The 17,970-nt window shown below is 44.9% G+C and overlaps 1 protein-coding gene across 6 annotated transcripts in view; it reads left to right on the top strand.

Moving 5' to 3' along the window:
• The window catches only part of kat6b (K(lysine) acetyltransferase 6B), a 44,024-nt gene extending 26,545 nt beyond the window's left edge, over positions 1 to 17,479 (top strand). For 5 of the 6 annotated variants that reach the window (XM_036960511.1, XM_036960510.1, XM_036960513.1 and 2 more), the window contains exons 8-17: positions 1,464 to 1,579; positions 1,866 to 1,978; positions 2,147 to 2,288; positions 2,632 to 2,793; positions 2,995 to 3,088; positions 6,704 to 6,935; positions 7,667 to 7,922; positions 10,725 to 10,988; positions 12,700 to 12,979; positions 13,116 to 17,479. In XM_036960511.1, the coding sequence (XP_036816406.1) occupies positions 1,464 to 1,579; positions 1,866 to 1,978; positions 2,147 to 2,288; positions 2,632 to 2,793; positions 2,995 to 3,088; positions 6,704 to 6,935; positions 7,667 to 7,922; positions 10,725 to 10,988; positions 12,700 to 12,979; positions 13,116 to 16,381 (4,925 nt within the window). In that variant the 3' untranslated portion in view covers positions 16,382 to 17,479. The remainder of the gene's footprint in view (positions 1 to 1,463; positions 1,580 to 1,865; positions 1,979 to 2,146; positions 2,289 to 2,631; positions 2,794 to 2,994; positions 3,089 to 6,703; positions 6,936 to 7,666; positions 7,923 to 10,724; positions 10,989 to 12,699; positions 12,980 to 13,115) is intronic. The other variant, XM_036960512.1, reaches the window with a different exon arrangement.
• Positions 17,480 to 17,970: the final 491 nt, after the last annotated feature.

Genomic DNA, 17,970 nt, shown 5'->3' on the forward strand with positions numbered 1-17,970 from the left:
TGTTGCGTTTTGACTTTGGCTGCGTAATGAATCTAGCTACGCGGCTTCAGTTCCATCTCTCTGCCGTCGGCTTCTTTGTCAAAGTAGTGCATGGCCCAACCACTAACCCTTTCTTCAAACTGTTCTCTCTTTTTTCTGTCCCAACCACTAACCCCTTCTTCATACTGCTCACTCCTTTATCTGTCCCCCCTGTCCTTGACCCTATGCATTAGTGCACTGGCTTCGCCAATTGTGATTTTCGCCTAGTTGTGACTGTACTGTTATGTTGTTGGATTATAAAGACTCGCTCTTCTGCCTTCCATTCCACCCTCTCCCAGCACTACCACCAGTGCCACTGTCACCATTCAACCCTAACTTCCCACAGTCGTTAGACTGACACACACATACACCATTTATGACTCGAAGTTGACATGATGATTACGTCTATTGATCTACGCCCTCCCCCATCTGATTCGGTGTCATAGGGCCAGATTCCCGGACATAGATTTATCCTACTCCTCGACTAGAAGAAGCATGTTCAATTGAGATTCTCCATTGAGCATGCTTCTTAGTCTAGGACTGGGCTTAATCTGTGTCTGGGAAACCGGCCCTGAAGGGCTAAGATTTTTAATAATACTGTGAATAGAATAGTTTTTAAATTGATAAGCCAAAACATCCATGTACACATTTAAAATGTATACTCAAGTCTCAAACTAATCTCAATAATGATGTTTTTAACGTAAAATTTCCACTTCTTAGTGTATAATACATCATTTCAAGTGTTTCATGTATGCTAAAGATGCCTGGTTAGCTTTTCAACATCATTGCTGTTGTATCGTAGTCTCCACACTGCTGCTGTCACTGCATTGACTTTTTAATTAACAGGAAACTATCTGGGGCTGTGTCCCAAATGGCACCCTAGTATTCCCTGCATAGTGCTTTACTTTTGACCAGAGACACATGGACCGTGGTGCCAAGTAGGACACTATATAGGGAATAGTGCCATTTGGGACGCAGACTTGGTGGGTTGACACATGAAAGTGGTTACGTTAGTAGAGTGATTTAGTTTCACGTCATTACATTCAGGATTTTCATTCACAGGTGCAGAGATGATGATACATTCATTATACAACTCCACAGAGACCTAACTTCGCAGAGGCTGTCTAACAAAACATACATTAAAAGCACATTAAAACCAAATGCATTTACTATACTGAATGTTCACAGGCTACAGAACACTGCTCCCTATCTACTCTATAAAGCTGGGAGGATAATCTACCATGTTTGATGGTACTCCTCTGATGTGGCTGTTTGGTTACTGTGACAGCCTGTTTGGTTACTGTGACAGCCTGTTTGGTTACTGTGACAGCCTGTTTGGTTACTCTAACAGCATGTTTGTGACTGTACCAGCATGTTTGGTGACTGTGCCTGCAACAGGCTGTTTGGTGACTGCAACAGACTGTAATGTTTGGTTACTGTAACAGGCTGTGAAGGTGAATTGAGGGTGAAGCAGGAACCTGGCTTCGTAGCGGTCTCCAGGGAACATGTCACAGAGGAAGACGTGGAGATATTCACACAGGTCCAAGAGCTCTCGTCGCAGGTGAGGAAACTGTCCAAAATAACTTCTCTCAATCACACTTCTCACACCTATCACCTAATCAATATAAGTTATATGTAGCCTATAGCTTAACATTACAACCCCTAAATCAATGTTTGTCAGATGTTTTCAGACATGAAAATAAGTTTTAATGTCACAAAGGGAAGGGTCCACATTCCAAGTTTCTGTTTGAAGATACTGCCTATGTCAGACTTAGATCATTGATATTGTTTGAATGAGTGCTTGTGGTAAGACGTTGAGGCATTTAATTTTGTATTGCCGTGTTTAGAGAAATGGAACCATGACTATCACTAACTCTGGACGATACCCGGCCGTCATTGAGTTTGGGAAGTATGAAATCCAAACCTGGCACTCATCGCCTTACCCACCGGAGTACTCAAGGTACAGTTTATTATTTCGTACACTCAGGTTGTACAAATGCCTTTCAATGCTAGGCTTCTTTATAAGATAAATACTTTATTAATCCCTGAGGGGAAATCGGTGTGTCAACTTATAAATTGAATCCAAATTATAGGCTAACTTTTGTCTCGTTGTCTCTTTCGTTGGCAGATTGCAAAAGCTTTACCTGTGTGAGTTCTGTCTGAAGTACATGAGATGCAAGAGCATCCTCCAGCGACACGCCAAGAAGTGTGGCTGGTTTCAACCTCCAGCCAATGAGATTTACAGGAAGGATGACCTTTCAGTGTTCGAGGTCAGAGGTCACTTTTCAAAGTAGTAAAACTATGTTTGCATCCCAAATGGCACCCTATCCCCTATATAGTTCCCTCCCTTTTTTAAACCAGGGCCCAATGGCACCCTATTCCCTTTATTGTAAACTGCTCTATATGCCCTGGTCAAAGTAAGTGCACTTTAAATGGAATAGGCTGCTGTTTTGGACTATGATCATATGCTGGTGTATGTGTATGAAATGTGACTGAATGGTTTTGAGAGAGAGATGGAAAGAATCAACTGTTAGTTTAAATTTGAACAATGTTCTCATGCTGGTTAGTTTAAATTTGAACAATGTTCTAATGCTGGTTTTGTTCCATGTTTAGGTTGATGGAAATGTTAGCAAGCTCTTCTGCCAAAACCTTTGCCTGTTAGCCAAGCTGTTCCTGGATCACAAGACCCTATATTACGACGTGGAGCCTTTCCTTTTTTACATACTAACAAAGAACGACGAGAAAGGCTGTCACCTTGTGGGCTATTTCTCCAAGGTAAGGATATTCAATAGAATGAAAAATATGTTTGGTTAATGCAGTGTCAGTGTCTTTACTATATTAGTCCTCTTAAAAGCTAAATGTATTTTGAAGGGTGTGTGTGTGTGTGTGTGCTTTCGACAAGGACAGTGGCAGGTGCAATAAATTGCCAGCTTCAGTGCAGCTCTGACATACTTGATCTTTTTCCCCTTCCCTCAGGAAAAGCTTTGCCAGCAGAAATACAATGTCTCCTGTATAATGATCATGCCTCAGTACCAAAGGCAAGGCTTTGGAAGGTTCCTCATTGATTTCAGTAAGTCCCTTAATGCGTTCTAAGAACATAAAACTCAATTCCTGCTTGATTCTAGAATCCTTGCCTGATTCTTTACAATATAAAATAATCTGTTTTCCCAGGCATACATTTGTGCCCCTAGCTAGGTTTCCATCTAATTTGTGACAGATTTTCATGGGAATATTCGCATATCTGCATAAAAACAATATGCACAGAAATGTTCCCATCAAATTGATCTGTTGCAGATAAAAGGCTGTGCGTGATGACATAGTGCACACAAAAATATTTTTTGCAGTTAAATTCCCAATAACAGGGCCCCCCATCGCAGTGCTACCAGAGACTCTGGGTTCGAGCCCAGTCTCTGTTGCAGCCGGCCGCGACCGGGAGGCTCATGGGACGGTGCACAATTGGCCCAGCGTTGTCCGGGTTAGGGAGGGTTTGGCCGGCATGGATATCCTTGTCTCATCGCGCACTAGCGACTCCTGTGGCGGGCCGGGCGCAGTGCACGCTGACACGGTCGCCAGGTGTACGGTGTTTCCTCCGACACGTTGGTACGGCTGGCTTCCGGGTTGGATGTGTGTTGTGTCAAGAAGCAGTGCGGCTTGGTTGGGTTGTGTTTCGGAGGACGCATGGCTCTCGACCTTCGCCTCTCCCGAGTCCGTACGGGAGTTGCAGCGATGAGACAAGACAGTAACTACTACCAATTGGATACCACAAAATTGGGGAGAAAAAGGGAGTCAAATAATAAATAAATACATTATTTTTAAAAAACATACAAGGTTTCCATCGCATTTTCAACTCTCTATGATCTATGTCATAAAACATGTTGCGTTATATAGCGAATGTTTCCACTCTGGTCTTGGCACATGCACTCTAGCCAACAGCTGGCAGATACAGTGGGGATAGAATGAGATTATTAGATTATTATGGATAAAAGAGCAAGATTTATTTTAATTTATCAAACAGCAGCCATGATCATGTCACCAGAATAAGACCTTCAATATTTATTAGAAAGGAGCATCAAGCTCATCACCTTGCACTTTCACCACCCTGTGAAGTGTATCATCATTTATTTAATCTGTAGCCTAATAAACTGCATGCTTTCCTAAATCATAGTGGGAGGATCATACCATCTCATCGCATTACTCCAAGTTTACTTCGATATGATAGTTATTATATTGCAATTTCTCACATAATGAATTTTACTGAAATAAAGAAGATCCCACCTTGTCTAGCGTATGTTGTTTTGTCGAAATTAGGAAAGTTTACTGACAAATTTGCTATTTCTATCAGGCCTCTGGTGACATTTTTATACTCACAGAAAATTTGTTGTGAATTAATTGAAATGGGTATATCAACGCAATTTACATGCGTAAGTAATCATGTTTTCAATATTATAAATTATAAATAATTTATAAATAGAATTATAAAGACGTATTAGGTTATGTCTGCATAAGTTAATATTTGATATCCAATTACATTTAGCAGCCTGTTTGCCTAGGGGTCCATTATTGGAATAACCCTCCACTTGGAATTTGGACTGTTTGTCATAGCTGGTGGGTTTGGGTGGTAGAGCTGTAATGGAGCATTTGATTTGCTGCTCACTTTGCCAGCATCATACCACCCTGCATCCCACTGCTGGCGGGCCTCTGAAGCGAAGCGCGGTTGGTCCTGGTCGGTACCTGGATGGGAGACTAGATGCTGCTGGAAGAGGTGTTGGAGGGCCAGTAGGAGGCACTCTTTCTGGTCTAAAAAACTATCCCAATGGTCCAGGGCAGTGATTGGGGACATTGCCCTATGGGCCCTGGTCAAAAGTAGTGCACTATATAGGGAATAGGGTGCCATTTAGGACAAAACCACAGACATTTTCCAATAGCGCTCTCTTGGAGCCTCTGTCTGAACTTATTTTTTTAAAACATTTTTTATTTTACCAGGTTAGTTGACTGAGAACACATTGTCATTTACATCAACGGCCTGTGGAATAGTTACATGGGTGAGGAGGTGGATGAATGAGCCAATTCGAAGCATGGGAAGGTTAGGTGGCTATGATGGCATGAGGGCCAGATTGGGAATTTTCCCAGGACATGGGGTTAATCCCCCTACTCTTACAACAAGTGCCATGGGATCTTTAGTGACCACAGAGAGTCAGGACACCCGTTTAACGTCCCATCTAAAAAGAGGCACCCTACACAGGGAAAAGGGTGCCATTTGGGGCGGAACCTGTGTTTTTGAAACCGGAAGTTGTTTAGATTACGATTTTTCTGCTTTTATTGGATTGTATTAGAGGAGCAATTTGTCTCGGGTAGCTTGCTGTGAGAGGGAAAGCATTAGCTCCGTTTGCCAGCGTGAATGCGGTTTTCTAGTCATTACTCCTGAGGATTCTGAATAATCTCTTTGTTTTGATTTAAAGATGGTAAACCACAGCTGATACATTTATAAAACACACAGAATAACATGACTTGTTACTGTAGTGTTGCATTTATTATTATCTGTGTTTTAGTTAGTTATTCATCTTTGTTCTAGCAGCTCATTTATTTGTTGTCAATTATTGGCTCTCCTCTCGTCTCAGCTTTGGGTAATGAATACTGTCATAATGACTGGAATATTATGTATTCAGTGTTTGGTGATTAGATGTGCTTGTTTGGTTCCTTGTAGTGGGTGCACACATTAAAAGACATTAATTAATTTCAAGCTGCTTATAATGGATGACCCTTGACAGGACGGCTATAAAACTAATTACATACAGACACAGCTACCTTTTTACTTAGTTTTTTTCCTCTTCATTATCTCTGATAAGTGCAACCTCTTGTGAGAAATGACATCCAGCTGCTTCTCTCCTCCATTTGTTGTTGCTTTTTCTCTCCTCTTTTTTTCACTCACCCTCCTCTCCTCCACCTCCTTTGTTGCCCTTGCCAGCATCATAGCATCTGACAGAGGTTGAAGGAGAGGATGTCTGATTACCTCTCCTCCATTTCTACTCTCTGAAGGTGAAAATGGAGCTGCTCCCCAACACAGGATGTCATGTCATGTCAGATTATGATATGTACTGCAGTCTAAGACATGCAGCAGCAACAACCGTCTCTAGCTAGCTGGAGTAAATCATTGTATTTTTGTCAGCATGTATCTTTTTAGGTTACATACGAGCCTACTTTCTCACAGCATTGTATTGTTTGAATAGGTTTTTTAAGATGACCTACCTTTTCAAAAGATGGCAGCATTTACATGCAGCCCAATTCAGATTTATTTAGTTTTCTGTGCCGTAGAGCAAAATGGAGAACACCCTCCTGTTCGTGAGAGTCTCACACTTCCATATTAGTTTGTAGGCCACACCGTTCGGACACTACAGATGTTTTTGTGAGAAGACATATGTTCAGGATGTCATGGTCTGACCAACACCGCTGTAGCTCGGGCCACCTTTCACCACAGATGCGAAGCCTTGACAAAGGTGGATGGGCTAGATTGAAACGCAGCACATGGGATTCTTTTATTATGTTACTTAGATTGATGCACATTATTTAATGCCTTCTCACAACATTGTTGATTTGTTATAATACTGTAGGTCTTTTTAAGGTACTGTTTTTTTTGAGGTTATGTCTTCTCACACCATGTTGTTTTGTTTCAATGTGTCTGTTTCAGGTTACCTTCTGACAAGGCAGGAAGGACAAGCTGGCTCCCCAGAGAAGCCTCTGTCAGATCTGGGTCGCTTATCCTACCTGGCATATTGGAAAAGTGTCATGGTGGAGTACCTCTATAAGCAGCCAGATAAACACATCAGCGTTAAAGGAATAAGCAGGGCCACTGGGATGTGTCCGCATGATATCGCCGCTACTCTCCAGCATCTCTGCATGATTGACAGGCAGGACGGCAGGTCAGTCCTAACTCACACACTCGCTGTGTGTGCGCACCCTGTCTGACTCAGACTTATTCAGGCCACTGGGTATTTTTAACATGTTAGCCGTTAATGCAGCAGAATATTGGCAGAAGTAAGTCAGGTTAAGGAAACAGACAGACAGAACAGCCTGCTGCTATTCCAGCCTGAGAATCCTCCGTTTCAGCTTTATTAACTTACGTAACGCCATGGGTCATGTGGATTCACTCTACAACAGCTGGTCTTTTTCTTATTGGTTTACTGTGAAAGTACTTTGACAGTACTTACTGACAATTGCTAACTTAAAAATGGCTTTATTAAAACATTTTATTGTTTGGTTCATTTGTTTATGATTGGCTCTTCAGATTGTAATGATCAGAATGGGTTGACTCTCTAGGGTCGTAGTGATCAGAAGATATCAATTGATGTTCAGTTTTATTAACTACAAACACTACATGTGTTTCATGTCACATCACACATGAATATGTTGAGAGCTGGTGCTTTTTGTCATAGTTTTTGATTGCTTCTCTCCAGGTTTGTGGTAATCAGAATAGATTGATTGATCTTATTGGTAATTGATCTCTAGGTTTGCGGTGATCAGAATAGATTGATTGATCTATTTGATCATTGTTCTCTAAGTTTGTGGTAATCAGAATAGATTGATTGATCTCGTTGATGATGTTTCTTGGTTTGATTGACTGATTTTTATGTTTCTTATTGCTCTTCTTTAGGTTTGTGGTGATCCGAAGAGAGCGGTTGATCCAGAGGCACATGGAGAAGCTGCGAGCCAGCCCCAGGCTGAACCAGGTGGACCCTGACGCACTGCACTGGACCCCCAGCCCCAGGTTGAACCAGGTGGACCCTGACGCACTGCACTGGACCCCCAGCCCCAGGCTGAACCAGGTGGACCCTGACGCACTGCACTGGACCCCCGCAGTGGCCCTCAACGCTGTCCTGTCTGAGGAGGAGAGAGAGATCGAGATGGATGTAAGTCTTGCATGCGCGCACACACACACAGTGTCTTTCAACCCTGGACCTGACACTGTTCAACTCTGTTCAGTCTGTAGTCTAATCATGGTGTTCAGTCTGTAGTCTAGACTGTGATTAGGTTAATCATGGTGTTCAGTCTGGAGTCTAGATTGTGATTAGGTTAATCATGGTGTTCAGTCTGGAGTCTAGATTGTGATTAGGTTAATCATGGTGTTCCGTCTGTCGTCTGGACTTATTAGGTTAATCATGGTGTTCAGTCTGTCGTCTAGACAATTATTAGGTTAATCATGGTGTTCAGTCTGTCATCTAGTCCGTGATTAGGTTAATCATGGTGTTCAGTCTGTAGTCTAGACCGTGATTAGGTTAATCATGGTGTTCAGTCTGGAGTCTAGGCCGTGATTAGGTTAATCATGGTGTTCAGTCTGGAGTCTAGATTGTGATTAGGTTAATCATGGTGTTCCGTCTGTCATCTAGACTTATTAGGTTAATCATGGTGTTCAGTCTGTAGTCTAGACCGTGATTAGGTTAATCATGGTGCTCAGTCTGTAGTCTAGACCGTTATTAGGTTAATCATGGTGTTCAGTCTGTAGTCTAGACCGTGATTAGGTTAATCATGGTGTTCAGTCTGTAGTCTAATCATGGTGTTCAGTCTGTAGTCTAGACCGTTATTAGGTTAATCATGGTGTTCAGTCTGTCGTCTAGACAATTATTAGGTTAATCATGGTGTTCAGTCTGTCATCTAGTCCGTGATTAGGTTAATCATGGTGTTCAGTCTGTAGTCTAGACCGTGATTAGGTTAATCATGGTGTTCAGTCTGGAGTCTAGGCCGTGATTAGGTTAATCATGGTGTTCAGTCTGGAGTCTAGATTGTGATTAGGTTAATCATGGTGTTCCGTCTGTCATCTAGACTTATTAGGTTAATCATGGTGTTCAGTCTGTAGTCTAGACCGTGATTAGGTTAATCATGGTGCTCAGTCTGTAGTCTAGACCGTTATTAGGTTAATCATGGTGTTCAGTCTGTAGTCTAGACCGTGATTAGGTTAATCATGGTGTTCAGTCTGTAGTCTAATCATGGTGTTCAGTCTGTAGTCTAGACCGTTATTAGGTTAATCATGGTGTTCAGTCTGTCGTCTAGACTTATTAGGTTAATCATGGTGTTCAGTCTGTCGTCTAGACAATTATTAGGTTAATCATGGTGTTCAGTCTGTCGTCTAGACCGTGATTAGGTTAATCATGGTGTTCAGTCTGTAGTCTAGGCTGTTATTAGGTTAATCATGGTGTTCAGTCTGTAGTCTAGACCGTTATTAGGTTAATCATGGTGTTCCGTCTGTAGTCTCGACCGTGATAGGTTAATCATGGTGTTCAGTCTGTAGTCTAATCATGGTGTTCAGTCTGTAGTCTAGACCGTTATTAGGTTAATCATGGTGTTCAGTCTGGAGTCTAGTCCGTGATTAGGTTAATCATGGTGTTCAGTCTGGAGTCTAGTCCGTGATTAGGTTAATCGTGGTGTTCAGTCTGGAGTCTAGTCCGTGATTAGGTTAATCATGGTGTTCAGTCTGGAGTCTAGTCCGTGATTAGGTTAATCATGGTGTTCAGTCTGTAGTCTAGGCCGTGATTAGGTTAATCATGGTGTTCAGTTTGGAGTCTAGACCGTGATTAGGTTAATCATGGTGTTCAGTCTGGAGTCTAGACCGTGATTAGGTTAATCATGGTGTTCAGTCTGGAGTCTAGTCCGTGATTAGGTTAATCATGGTGTTCAGTCTGGAGTCTAGTCCGTGATTAGGTTAATCATGGTGTTCAGTCTGGAGTCTAGTCCGTGATTAGGTTAATCATTGTGTTCAGTCTGGAGTCTAGTCCGTGATTAGGTTAATCATGGTGTTCAGTCTGGAGTCTAGTCCGTGATTAGGTTAATCATGGTGTTCAGTCTGGAGTCTAGTCCGTGATTAGGTTAATCATGGTGTTCAGTCTGGAGTCTAGTCCGTGATTAGGTTAATCATGGTGTTCAGTCTGGAGTCTAGTCCGTGATTAGGTTAATCATGGTGTTCAGTCTGGAGTCTAGTCCGTGATTAGGTTAATCATGGTGTTCAGTCTGGAGTCTAGTCCGTGATTAGGTTAATCATGGTGTTCAGTCTGGAGTCTAGTCCGTGATTAGGTTAATCATGGTGTTCAGTCTGGAGTCTAGTCCGTGATTAGGTTAATCATGGTGTTCCGTCTGTAGTCTTGACCGTTATTAGGTTAATCATGGTGTTCCGTCTGTAGTCTAGACCGTGATTAGGTTAATCAGGTTCGTGCTGGGCTGGAGGAAAAGCCTACACACTCGGTACATTGGCTCTCCAGGACCCCTGCATTAGTTGGAGCCCCCTACGTTAGTAGTAAAGACATGCGTTTGTATGCCTCCACGTCAGCTAACGCGATGCATGATCATTCATCATCCCACAGTCTGTTAAAGGTGGTGTTTGAGTTCGAACCAAGGCCGTTAATGAGCTTGGCATGTTCACTGTCACTAGGCATTTAATGTGGTGCCCCAAATTGCCCCAAATCAGTTCAGTATATCATTACATAATGAATAGTGCTAAATATTCCATGACATGCAATCAAATTGAATTGCTTAACAGCAAATGCTTCCTCTGCTCTGACACTCAAACATTATCAAGAGAACCTGTGGTGATGCATTTGTCATGATGTTAATTCAAATCGTGTGTCTATTTCTCCATTAGCCTTTTCATTGTGATGTTAAGCTAGCTGCCTGTGTTTCCCAGAGACAATAACAATGTCTGTCTCTCTGTGTGTTAATTACAGGCTGAGCGACTGAAGGAGCAGGCTAGTTGGGAGAATGAAGAGAGAGCGGTGTCCTATCTGATGACTAGCATACATCACCCTCGTCCTCCCACTAAGGTCTACAGTAAGAACCCCTTCAGAACATATGAGCGTCGCCCCACAACCGCTGGAGACCAAAGACTGCACGCCTCTGAGGAATGTAGTGGTGACAAAGATGAGGATGATTCTGATGGATCGCCTCCCATCCTAACGAAAGCCCATGCAATGTTTGGTGTCAAGAGAAAGGTGAGAGCTGGAAATTAGTTATTTGACACATTTCCTCATTGCAGGGTGAGGTGGCTGCAGTGTGATTGGCTGGTTATAGTGTTTACATAGGGGTGGGAAAATAAGGGAGTTCAATTGAATGTTATGTAATAGTTTCAGAATTAGATTGTTTTCCATCATTATATAATGCGACTTGGTATCTGAAGATGTGTTGTCTACCAACTAAGGTGTGTTAAATGTTCTTGGCTGCAATGAAAGATGCACTCAGTTCTCTAGATTATGTTAAATAATCCACGGTACAGTACTACAAACAGTTGTGATTTTTCTGGTGCTGTTGTGTAGCAGGCAGCCAGACTGAACCTTGTTCAGTGGTCATTGCTAAGGCAGACAGACTGAACCTTGTTCTATTGTCAGTGGTCATGGCTAAGGCAGACAGACTGAACCTTGTTCTATTGTCAGTGGTCATGGCTAAGGCAGACAGACTGAACCTTGTTCTATTGTCAGTGGTCATGGCTAAGGCAGACAGACTGAACCTTGTTCTATTGTCAGTGGTCATGGCTAAGGCAGACAGACTGAAACTTGTTCTATTGTCAGTGGTCATGGCTAAGGCAGACAGACTGAACCTTGTTCTATTGTCAGTGGTCATGGCTAAGGCAGACAGACTGAACCTTGTTCTATTGTCAGTGGTCATGGCTAAGGCAGACAGACTGAACCTTGTTCTATTGTCAGTGGTCATGGCTAAGGCAGACAGACTGAACCTTGTTCTATTGTCAGTGGTCATGGCTAAGGCAGACAGACTGAACCTTGTTCTATTGTCAGTGGTCATGGCTAAGGCAGACAGACTGAAACTTGTTCTATTGTCAGTGGTCATGGCTAAGGCAGACAGACTGAACCTTGTTCTATTGTCAGTGGTCATGGCTAAGGCAGACAGACTGAACCTTGTTCTATTGTCAGTGGTCATGGCTAAGGCAGACAGACTGAACCTTGTTCTATTGTCAGTGGTCATGGCTAAGGCAGACAGACTGAAACTTGTTCTATTGTCAGTGGTCATGGCTAATTTAAATCCTTCCATGGTTTTCACATCTGTGTTGTCGATAGGCCACTGCTCCCTCGTGGTGAAGATGATATTACAACAGATTGTGGTCTAGAAGTTAGGAACCAGCTCTATTTCACACAGCAGGAATATGTCCTCTAGATAAGACTGCCTGCTGATGGTTGTTGCAGTTAATTAGTGAATTTGTTACAGGATTGCTTTCATAGTCCTCACTGGGTTTAATCTCTACCACAAAAAGAAAGTGACATCCTTGTAATACCCACTCAGTGAAAAACTGGAGCATATGTAGAATGTGGTCTGAGTTAACTCTGCCTGTCTCATTTGTGGTTCTCTAAACCAGTCAGCCTTCATCTGTGGGAAAGAGTTGCTCAAGCATTCGATGCTCACATTGTGTGGTTTGAGCATTTTACATTCAGAACAAAAGTTTACAATGAGGCCCGGTCCTCCCTGCAGACATTTTACCAGGGCCTTGAGTGTCTCTCTCTGTAGCTATTAAACTGCAGAAAGAGTTTAGAGAGGAAGTATTATGTTTATTTTAACCTTTTTTTCCACCCATCTGTTTTGTCTGTCTTGGAGAGCAGTTGTGCTCAGAAATGGAAAGTAAGTTTAGTCCAGGACTAAGCTTAATTTGTGTCCGAGAAAACGTCCCTAAAGTTTAACATTTGATTTGTGTTCCAGAGAGAGAGAGCTGAGAGAGCTGTCATGCTCAAGAAGAGAGGTCGCAAGAGAAGAAGGATTAATAGCAGTGTGACGACAGAGACCATCTCTGAGACGACGGAGGTTCTGAACGAACCGTTTGACAACTCTGAGGACGAGAGGCCCATGCCCCTGCTGGAGAGGACCTGCAGGGTGGGCGAGATGGAGGAGGAGGGGCTGAGGAAACCAGTGAAGAGACGCAGAGGTCGTCCGCGGCTGGAGAAAACCACGGATAGAGACAATCGTGAACACTGGAATGAAGGTAACTAAATCCTTCAGATGTTTTTAAGAAGCATTATTTTAAGTTGTAAGTTAAAATGGACAGCATACATCCCTTTAAATCTTAACATCACAACATCAATTTGCTCAAATCACTGATGTTCTTTTCTTTCTTCTAGTAGCCGGTGTCCTGTCAAAGAAACCGGGCAGGCCTCGAACGGTTAAGCGCAAGAAGGGCTGGCCCAAAGGAGTGAAACGGGGGCCTCCAAAATGGCGTCTGAAGAAGGAGAGGAAGATGGGTTTCAAGCTGAACCTGTACACTCCCCCCGAGACGCCGCTGGAGGCCGAGGAACCCCACATCCAGGCCGAGGAGCCCAAGGAGGAGCCGGAGGACCAGGACAAGGCCTCGACCATCACGGAGGAGGAGTCAGAGCCTGGCAGAGACCTGGTCAGTCGTGACACAGTTATGGACAAGCGCCTGCCCTCAGAGCCCCACATTCCCATGGAGGAAGAGAGTCCTAGTAAACTGAGCTCCCCTGGGGTATCTCCTGTGGCTTCTCCCATGGCCTCTTCTCCAGTAGCCTCCCCTATGGCCTCTAGAGCTAGCTCCCCTGTCTTCTCTCCTGTTGGCTCCGCTATGTGTTCTCCCGTCAGATCCCCCATCCGTGACGAACCACCGGAGGAGGACCCACAAGCCAGTGAGCACGGGGACTCTCAAGCTCCTTCTCCATCCAAACAGCTGGACCACAGCACTGAAAGATCAGCCGAGGATGATGAAGACGAAGAGACCACTCACCTGGACGCGGACGATGAAGACGAGAGTCGCATGGAGTCGACGGCAGAGCCAGAGAAAGAAGAGCGGAAGGAAGAGCCTTGTCTGGAGCCTCCTGACGCGGAGTCCTGCACCACCCTGACTTTTTTACATCCAAATGACAACAATAAGGATTCTGAACGACGTAAGGAGGGGTCTGAAGGGATGGCCTATAGGCGTGAGGAGGAGCTGCCGGCCAACACTGGAGACGAGAAAAGAGATGGTATCCAGGAACAGGCCCCAACCACAGTAGCAGCAGTAGACTCTGACCACCCCGTTGACTCCGAGTCAGAGGAGAGTAGCAGTCAGGAGGCTCGACGCCAGCCCCAGCAGACAGAAAGGGATAGAGAGAGTCCTTCTGCTGTGCTGAGAGACCGAGAGGAGGATCGAGAGGAGGACCGAGAGACGGCCCAGGCCGTGCAGAGCCTCACCCAGGAGACAGAGCGCGACACAGAGACACTGCAGGACAGCTCCAGCTCGGTGTTCCACCAGGAGGCGAGCCACAGCCTGCAGACCCACCCTATGGTCCCCCATAGCCCCCCTCACACCCTAACTTCGCTGGACGAAGGCTGCCCCCAGTTGGACCACAGCAGCCCCCTGTCCTCGGCCCACTCCCACCCCAGCCAGTCGGTGCGCTCTGTCAGCAGCCCAGCGTTGTCCATCCTGGAGAGTAGCAGAGGCAGCAGCAGTGGAGGAAGTGGCGCAGGAGGAGGTTACACCCAGATCAGCCCTGACCACGGCTCCAGCGGCGGAGCCTCCATCTCAGTACCCTCCTCCCTTCACAACATGGAGACCAGCCCCATGATGGACGTGCCGTCGGTGTCGGACCACTCATCCCAGCAGGTGGTGGACAGCGGCTTCAGCGACCTGGGCTCCATCGAGAGCACCACAGAGAACTATGAGAACCCCAGCTCATACGACTCCACACTGGGGGGCAGCATCTGTGGCGGTGCCGGGGGTCCGGGCGGACCTGGGGGCCCCCCTCAGAACAGCTGTTCCTACGGCCCCCTCCCCCCCAGTGGCCTGGTGCAGAGCAGCTGTGCCGTCAGCCAGCAAATGGGGGGTGTAAACCCTGGAAGCTGTGGCATGATTCAGCAGAATAGCCTGAGCTCCCCGCAGCACTGCAACGTCAAGTCACCACAGGGCTGTGTGGTGGTGGTGGAGAGACCACCGAGTAATGGTCAGCACAGTCACAGTCAACACAGCCAGCACAGTCACAGTCAAACAATCATACACAATCCCCATGGCCATACTAGGCACACTATCACTCCACACAATCAGCATCCGCAACATAATCAGCCTCACAGCGCTCCACACAATCAACACAGCCAGATAACGCAACACAACCCACACACACACCCTGCACACAGTCAGCCACATGGTGTACATCACAATCAACACAGCCTTCACAGTCAACACAGCCTTCACAATCAACACAATCAACACGGTCAACACAGCCTTCACAATCAACACGGTCAACACAGCCTTCACAATCAACACAGTCAACACAGCCTTCACAATCAACACAGCCACAGTCAGCAACAGGCCATGACACAGTGTGGCATGCCTACCAACTTCACGGCGCCCATTCAGCTAGCTGACATCCCTGAGTCAGGCAACCCCAACCTGAGCAGCATCTATGAGAGGATGAACCAGGAGGGCTATGGCAGCGGTCATTACTCCCAGCCCTCGGCCACCTTCAGCCTGGCCAAACTGCAGCAGCTGACCAACACCCTCATAGACCACCCTCACTCTCTGCCTTTTAACCACTCTGCCTCCCACGCCCACCCTATCACATCCTATGCAAACAGTACCTCCCTGTCATCACACTCGCAGCACTCTGGCCTGGTGTCTCTGTCCCAGTCCCCCCACCCTGGCCACCCTCGCCCCCATGGGGTCTCTCCTCACCCCGGTGGCCCCCAGGTCCAGGTGCAGGCCACCATGACCCCCCCTCTGACCTCTTCCCACCCCCTCAGCTCCCCACAGATGATGCTGCAGCGCAACACCATGGGCATCCCCAACATCCCTACCTCCCAGTGGACTCTACAGGCTCAGATGGCCCCCGGGGGACCCAAGGGCCCCACACACATTGCCATGCGCTCCAAGTCAGCAGCCTCTGGTCTCTCCTCCCACCCCCACCACCAGCAGCAGATGTACAGTCACACCCGTGGGCCCCCCCAGACAGTCACCATGCAGGCCCCCTCATCCCGGACGCTGGCAGCCATGCCAAGGGGCATGAACATGGGCACGGTCAACATCATGCCGGCCCCTGGTAATCCCTACAACCATGCTGTTAGTGTCAACTCCATGAACATGCCCTCTGCCTCCATCAACCACGCCATGAACGGCTACCACGTCACAACCCAGGGGCCAACCATGATGGCGGCCAATGGTGGTTACCACAGCAACCAGATGTCGGGCCACCAGATGACGGCGGCCTACATGAACCAGTCGCCCGGGGCCCAGTACGCCTCTATGCAGATGGGCATGATGGGAACACAGCCATACCCCCAGCAACCCATGCAGGCTCCGCCGCACAGCAACATGTACTCTTCAGCTGGTCAGCACGGATACATGACCAACACCGGACCCATGTCCAAGCAGACACTCAAAGGGCCTTTCATCAGACGGTAACCCATGGTTACTAACCTAACGGTTAACGAAACCGTAGCTAATGACAAACAAACTGAATCAATCTGACTGGATGTTTAAATCACACAAATGTGCATTATTATTACTATGAGTCCTAGATGCACAAATTTGGCCTTTTTTTGTTTGTTGATAATGTTTGTTTCTTTGTTTTCATTTTGTTTATAGTTACTTAAAAACCAGCACTTGGAAAGAATGCAAAAAGTTTCATCAACAAGCAAACTTTTTACAACAAGCTACTATCTATGTCAAAGTATTTTTGTTCCTAACAGATTTGTGTTCTTTTAGGTTCTAAGCCTTACGTCATGAAGATAAAAATGTATTTAATTAGTATTAGTCTCCCTGGTCACTTCTTAGGGTAGAGGGGGAAGGAGACTGGGAAGAGACTTCATCACCGGGAGTGAGTGTAGTTATGTAGCAGCCTCAAACTAAGCCATCTAATGTGCCTGCTACAAACAGACTTAAACAAGTGGATATTCCTAGAACCTGTTCAGTGTACCTGTCTAACAGTGCTGACGATTAGTTTGTACTATACTCATGCCTTTGTATATTTAAATTATTGTACTTATTTTGTAAAGCATGCTTCGGTCTCCAGTCTCCGTTAGTAACAGTGCATTGAGTAGTACTGTACAAGTGTTGTGCTTAATAGCAAGCCATTCTAAATATATTTTGGCCTTTATTAGGTTCCCCCTCTCACAGGGCGGGGGAGAAAGATGAAACTATATTTTGTTAATTCTAATAATGTAAAAAAAAAGTGTAAACTTCTTTAGTCCTGTTCTTCTGTATGTTTGAGAGGTTTCATTGCTATGTATGTATAATTCTGAAGTCTTTTGTAACAGATGTCCTTCCTTGAGGCAGCTTTCTGTTTTATAACACAGAAGACTGATTTCTGTCAAGATAACTAAGCATATCTCAGTGTTTGTACCCTGACTCTGATTCTAAAACATTTCAAAGAGGTGTACAAATGTCGAAATGTGGCGGAATTTAAAAAAAACAACTAAATGATTGATGATTATTATTAATAATAAAGAAATATACATTTAGTCCAAAGTCGATATTTTACATAAAGCCTTTAAAAAGTAACATTTTCATTCCATCTGTAGATTTTTATAAAATGTTGGATTTATATTTTATAAAGTAGATAAGACTAGAGGATGTGACTAGACCAAACTAAGCTAACGGATTGCATGTAAAAAGCAACTTGTGTTTTTGTCTATATTACTCTTTTGTAGCCTTTCTACCTGTACAGAATGGCTGGTAGGGTGAGAGCCATGTCTCCCACTGTAAATGTGCACAAACAAGCAGTCTTATTGATGCCTTTCTCCTTTGTCAGTCACTTAATAATGGTGTACATTTTAGCATAAAATAAGTTAGGATTGACCATGCACACAATTTTACTCCGTTGATTTAACTCCATTGACAACTGACTTAACTTCAGATTAATTGGGAGATTTGAAGTTCAAAATGTTCAACGACAGACTTCAAAGCCAAGGCAATGTCTTATTTATAAAACCTGAGCATTTAGTTTAAAGGGGCAATCTGCAGTTGATGCATAACATTTTTTCACTGTGTGA

Source organism: Oncorhynchus mykiss, chromosome 23 (assembly GCF_013265735.2).
Source record: "Oncorhynchus mykiss isolate Arlee chromosome 23, USDA_OmykA_1.1, whole genome shotgun sequence".
NCBI classification, from domain to species: domain Eukaryota; kingdom Metazoa; phylum Chordata; class Actinopteri; order Salmoniformes; family Salmonidae; genus Oncorhynchus; species Oncorhynchus mykiss.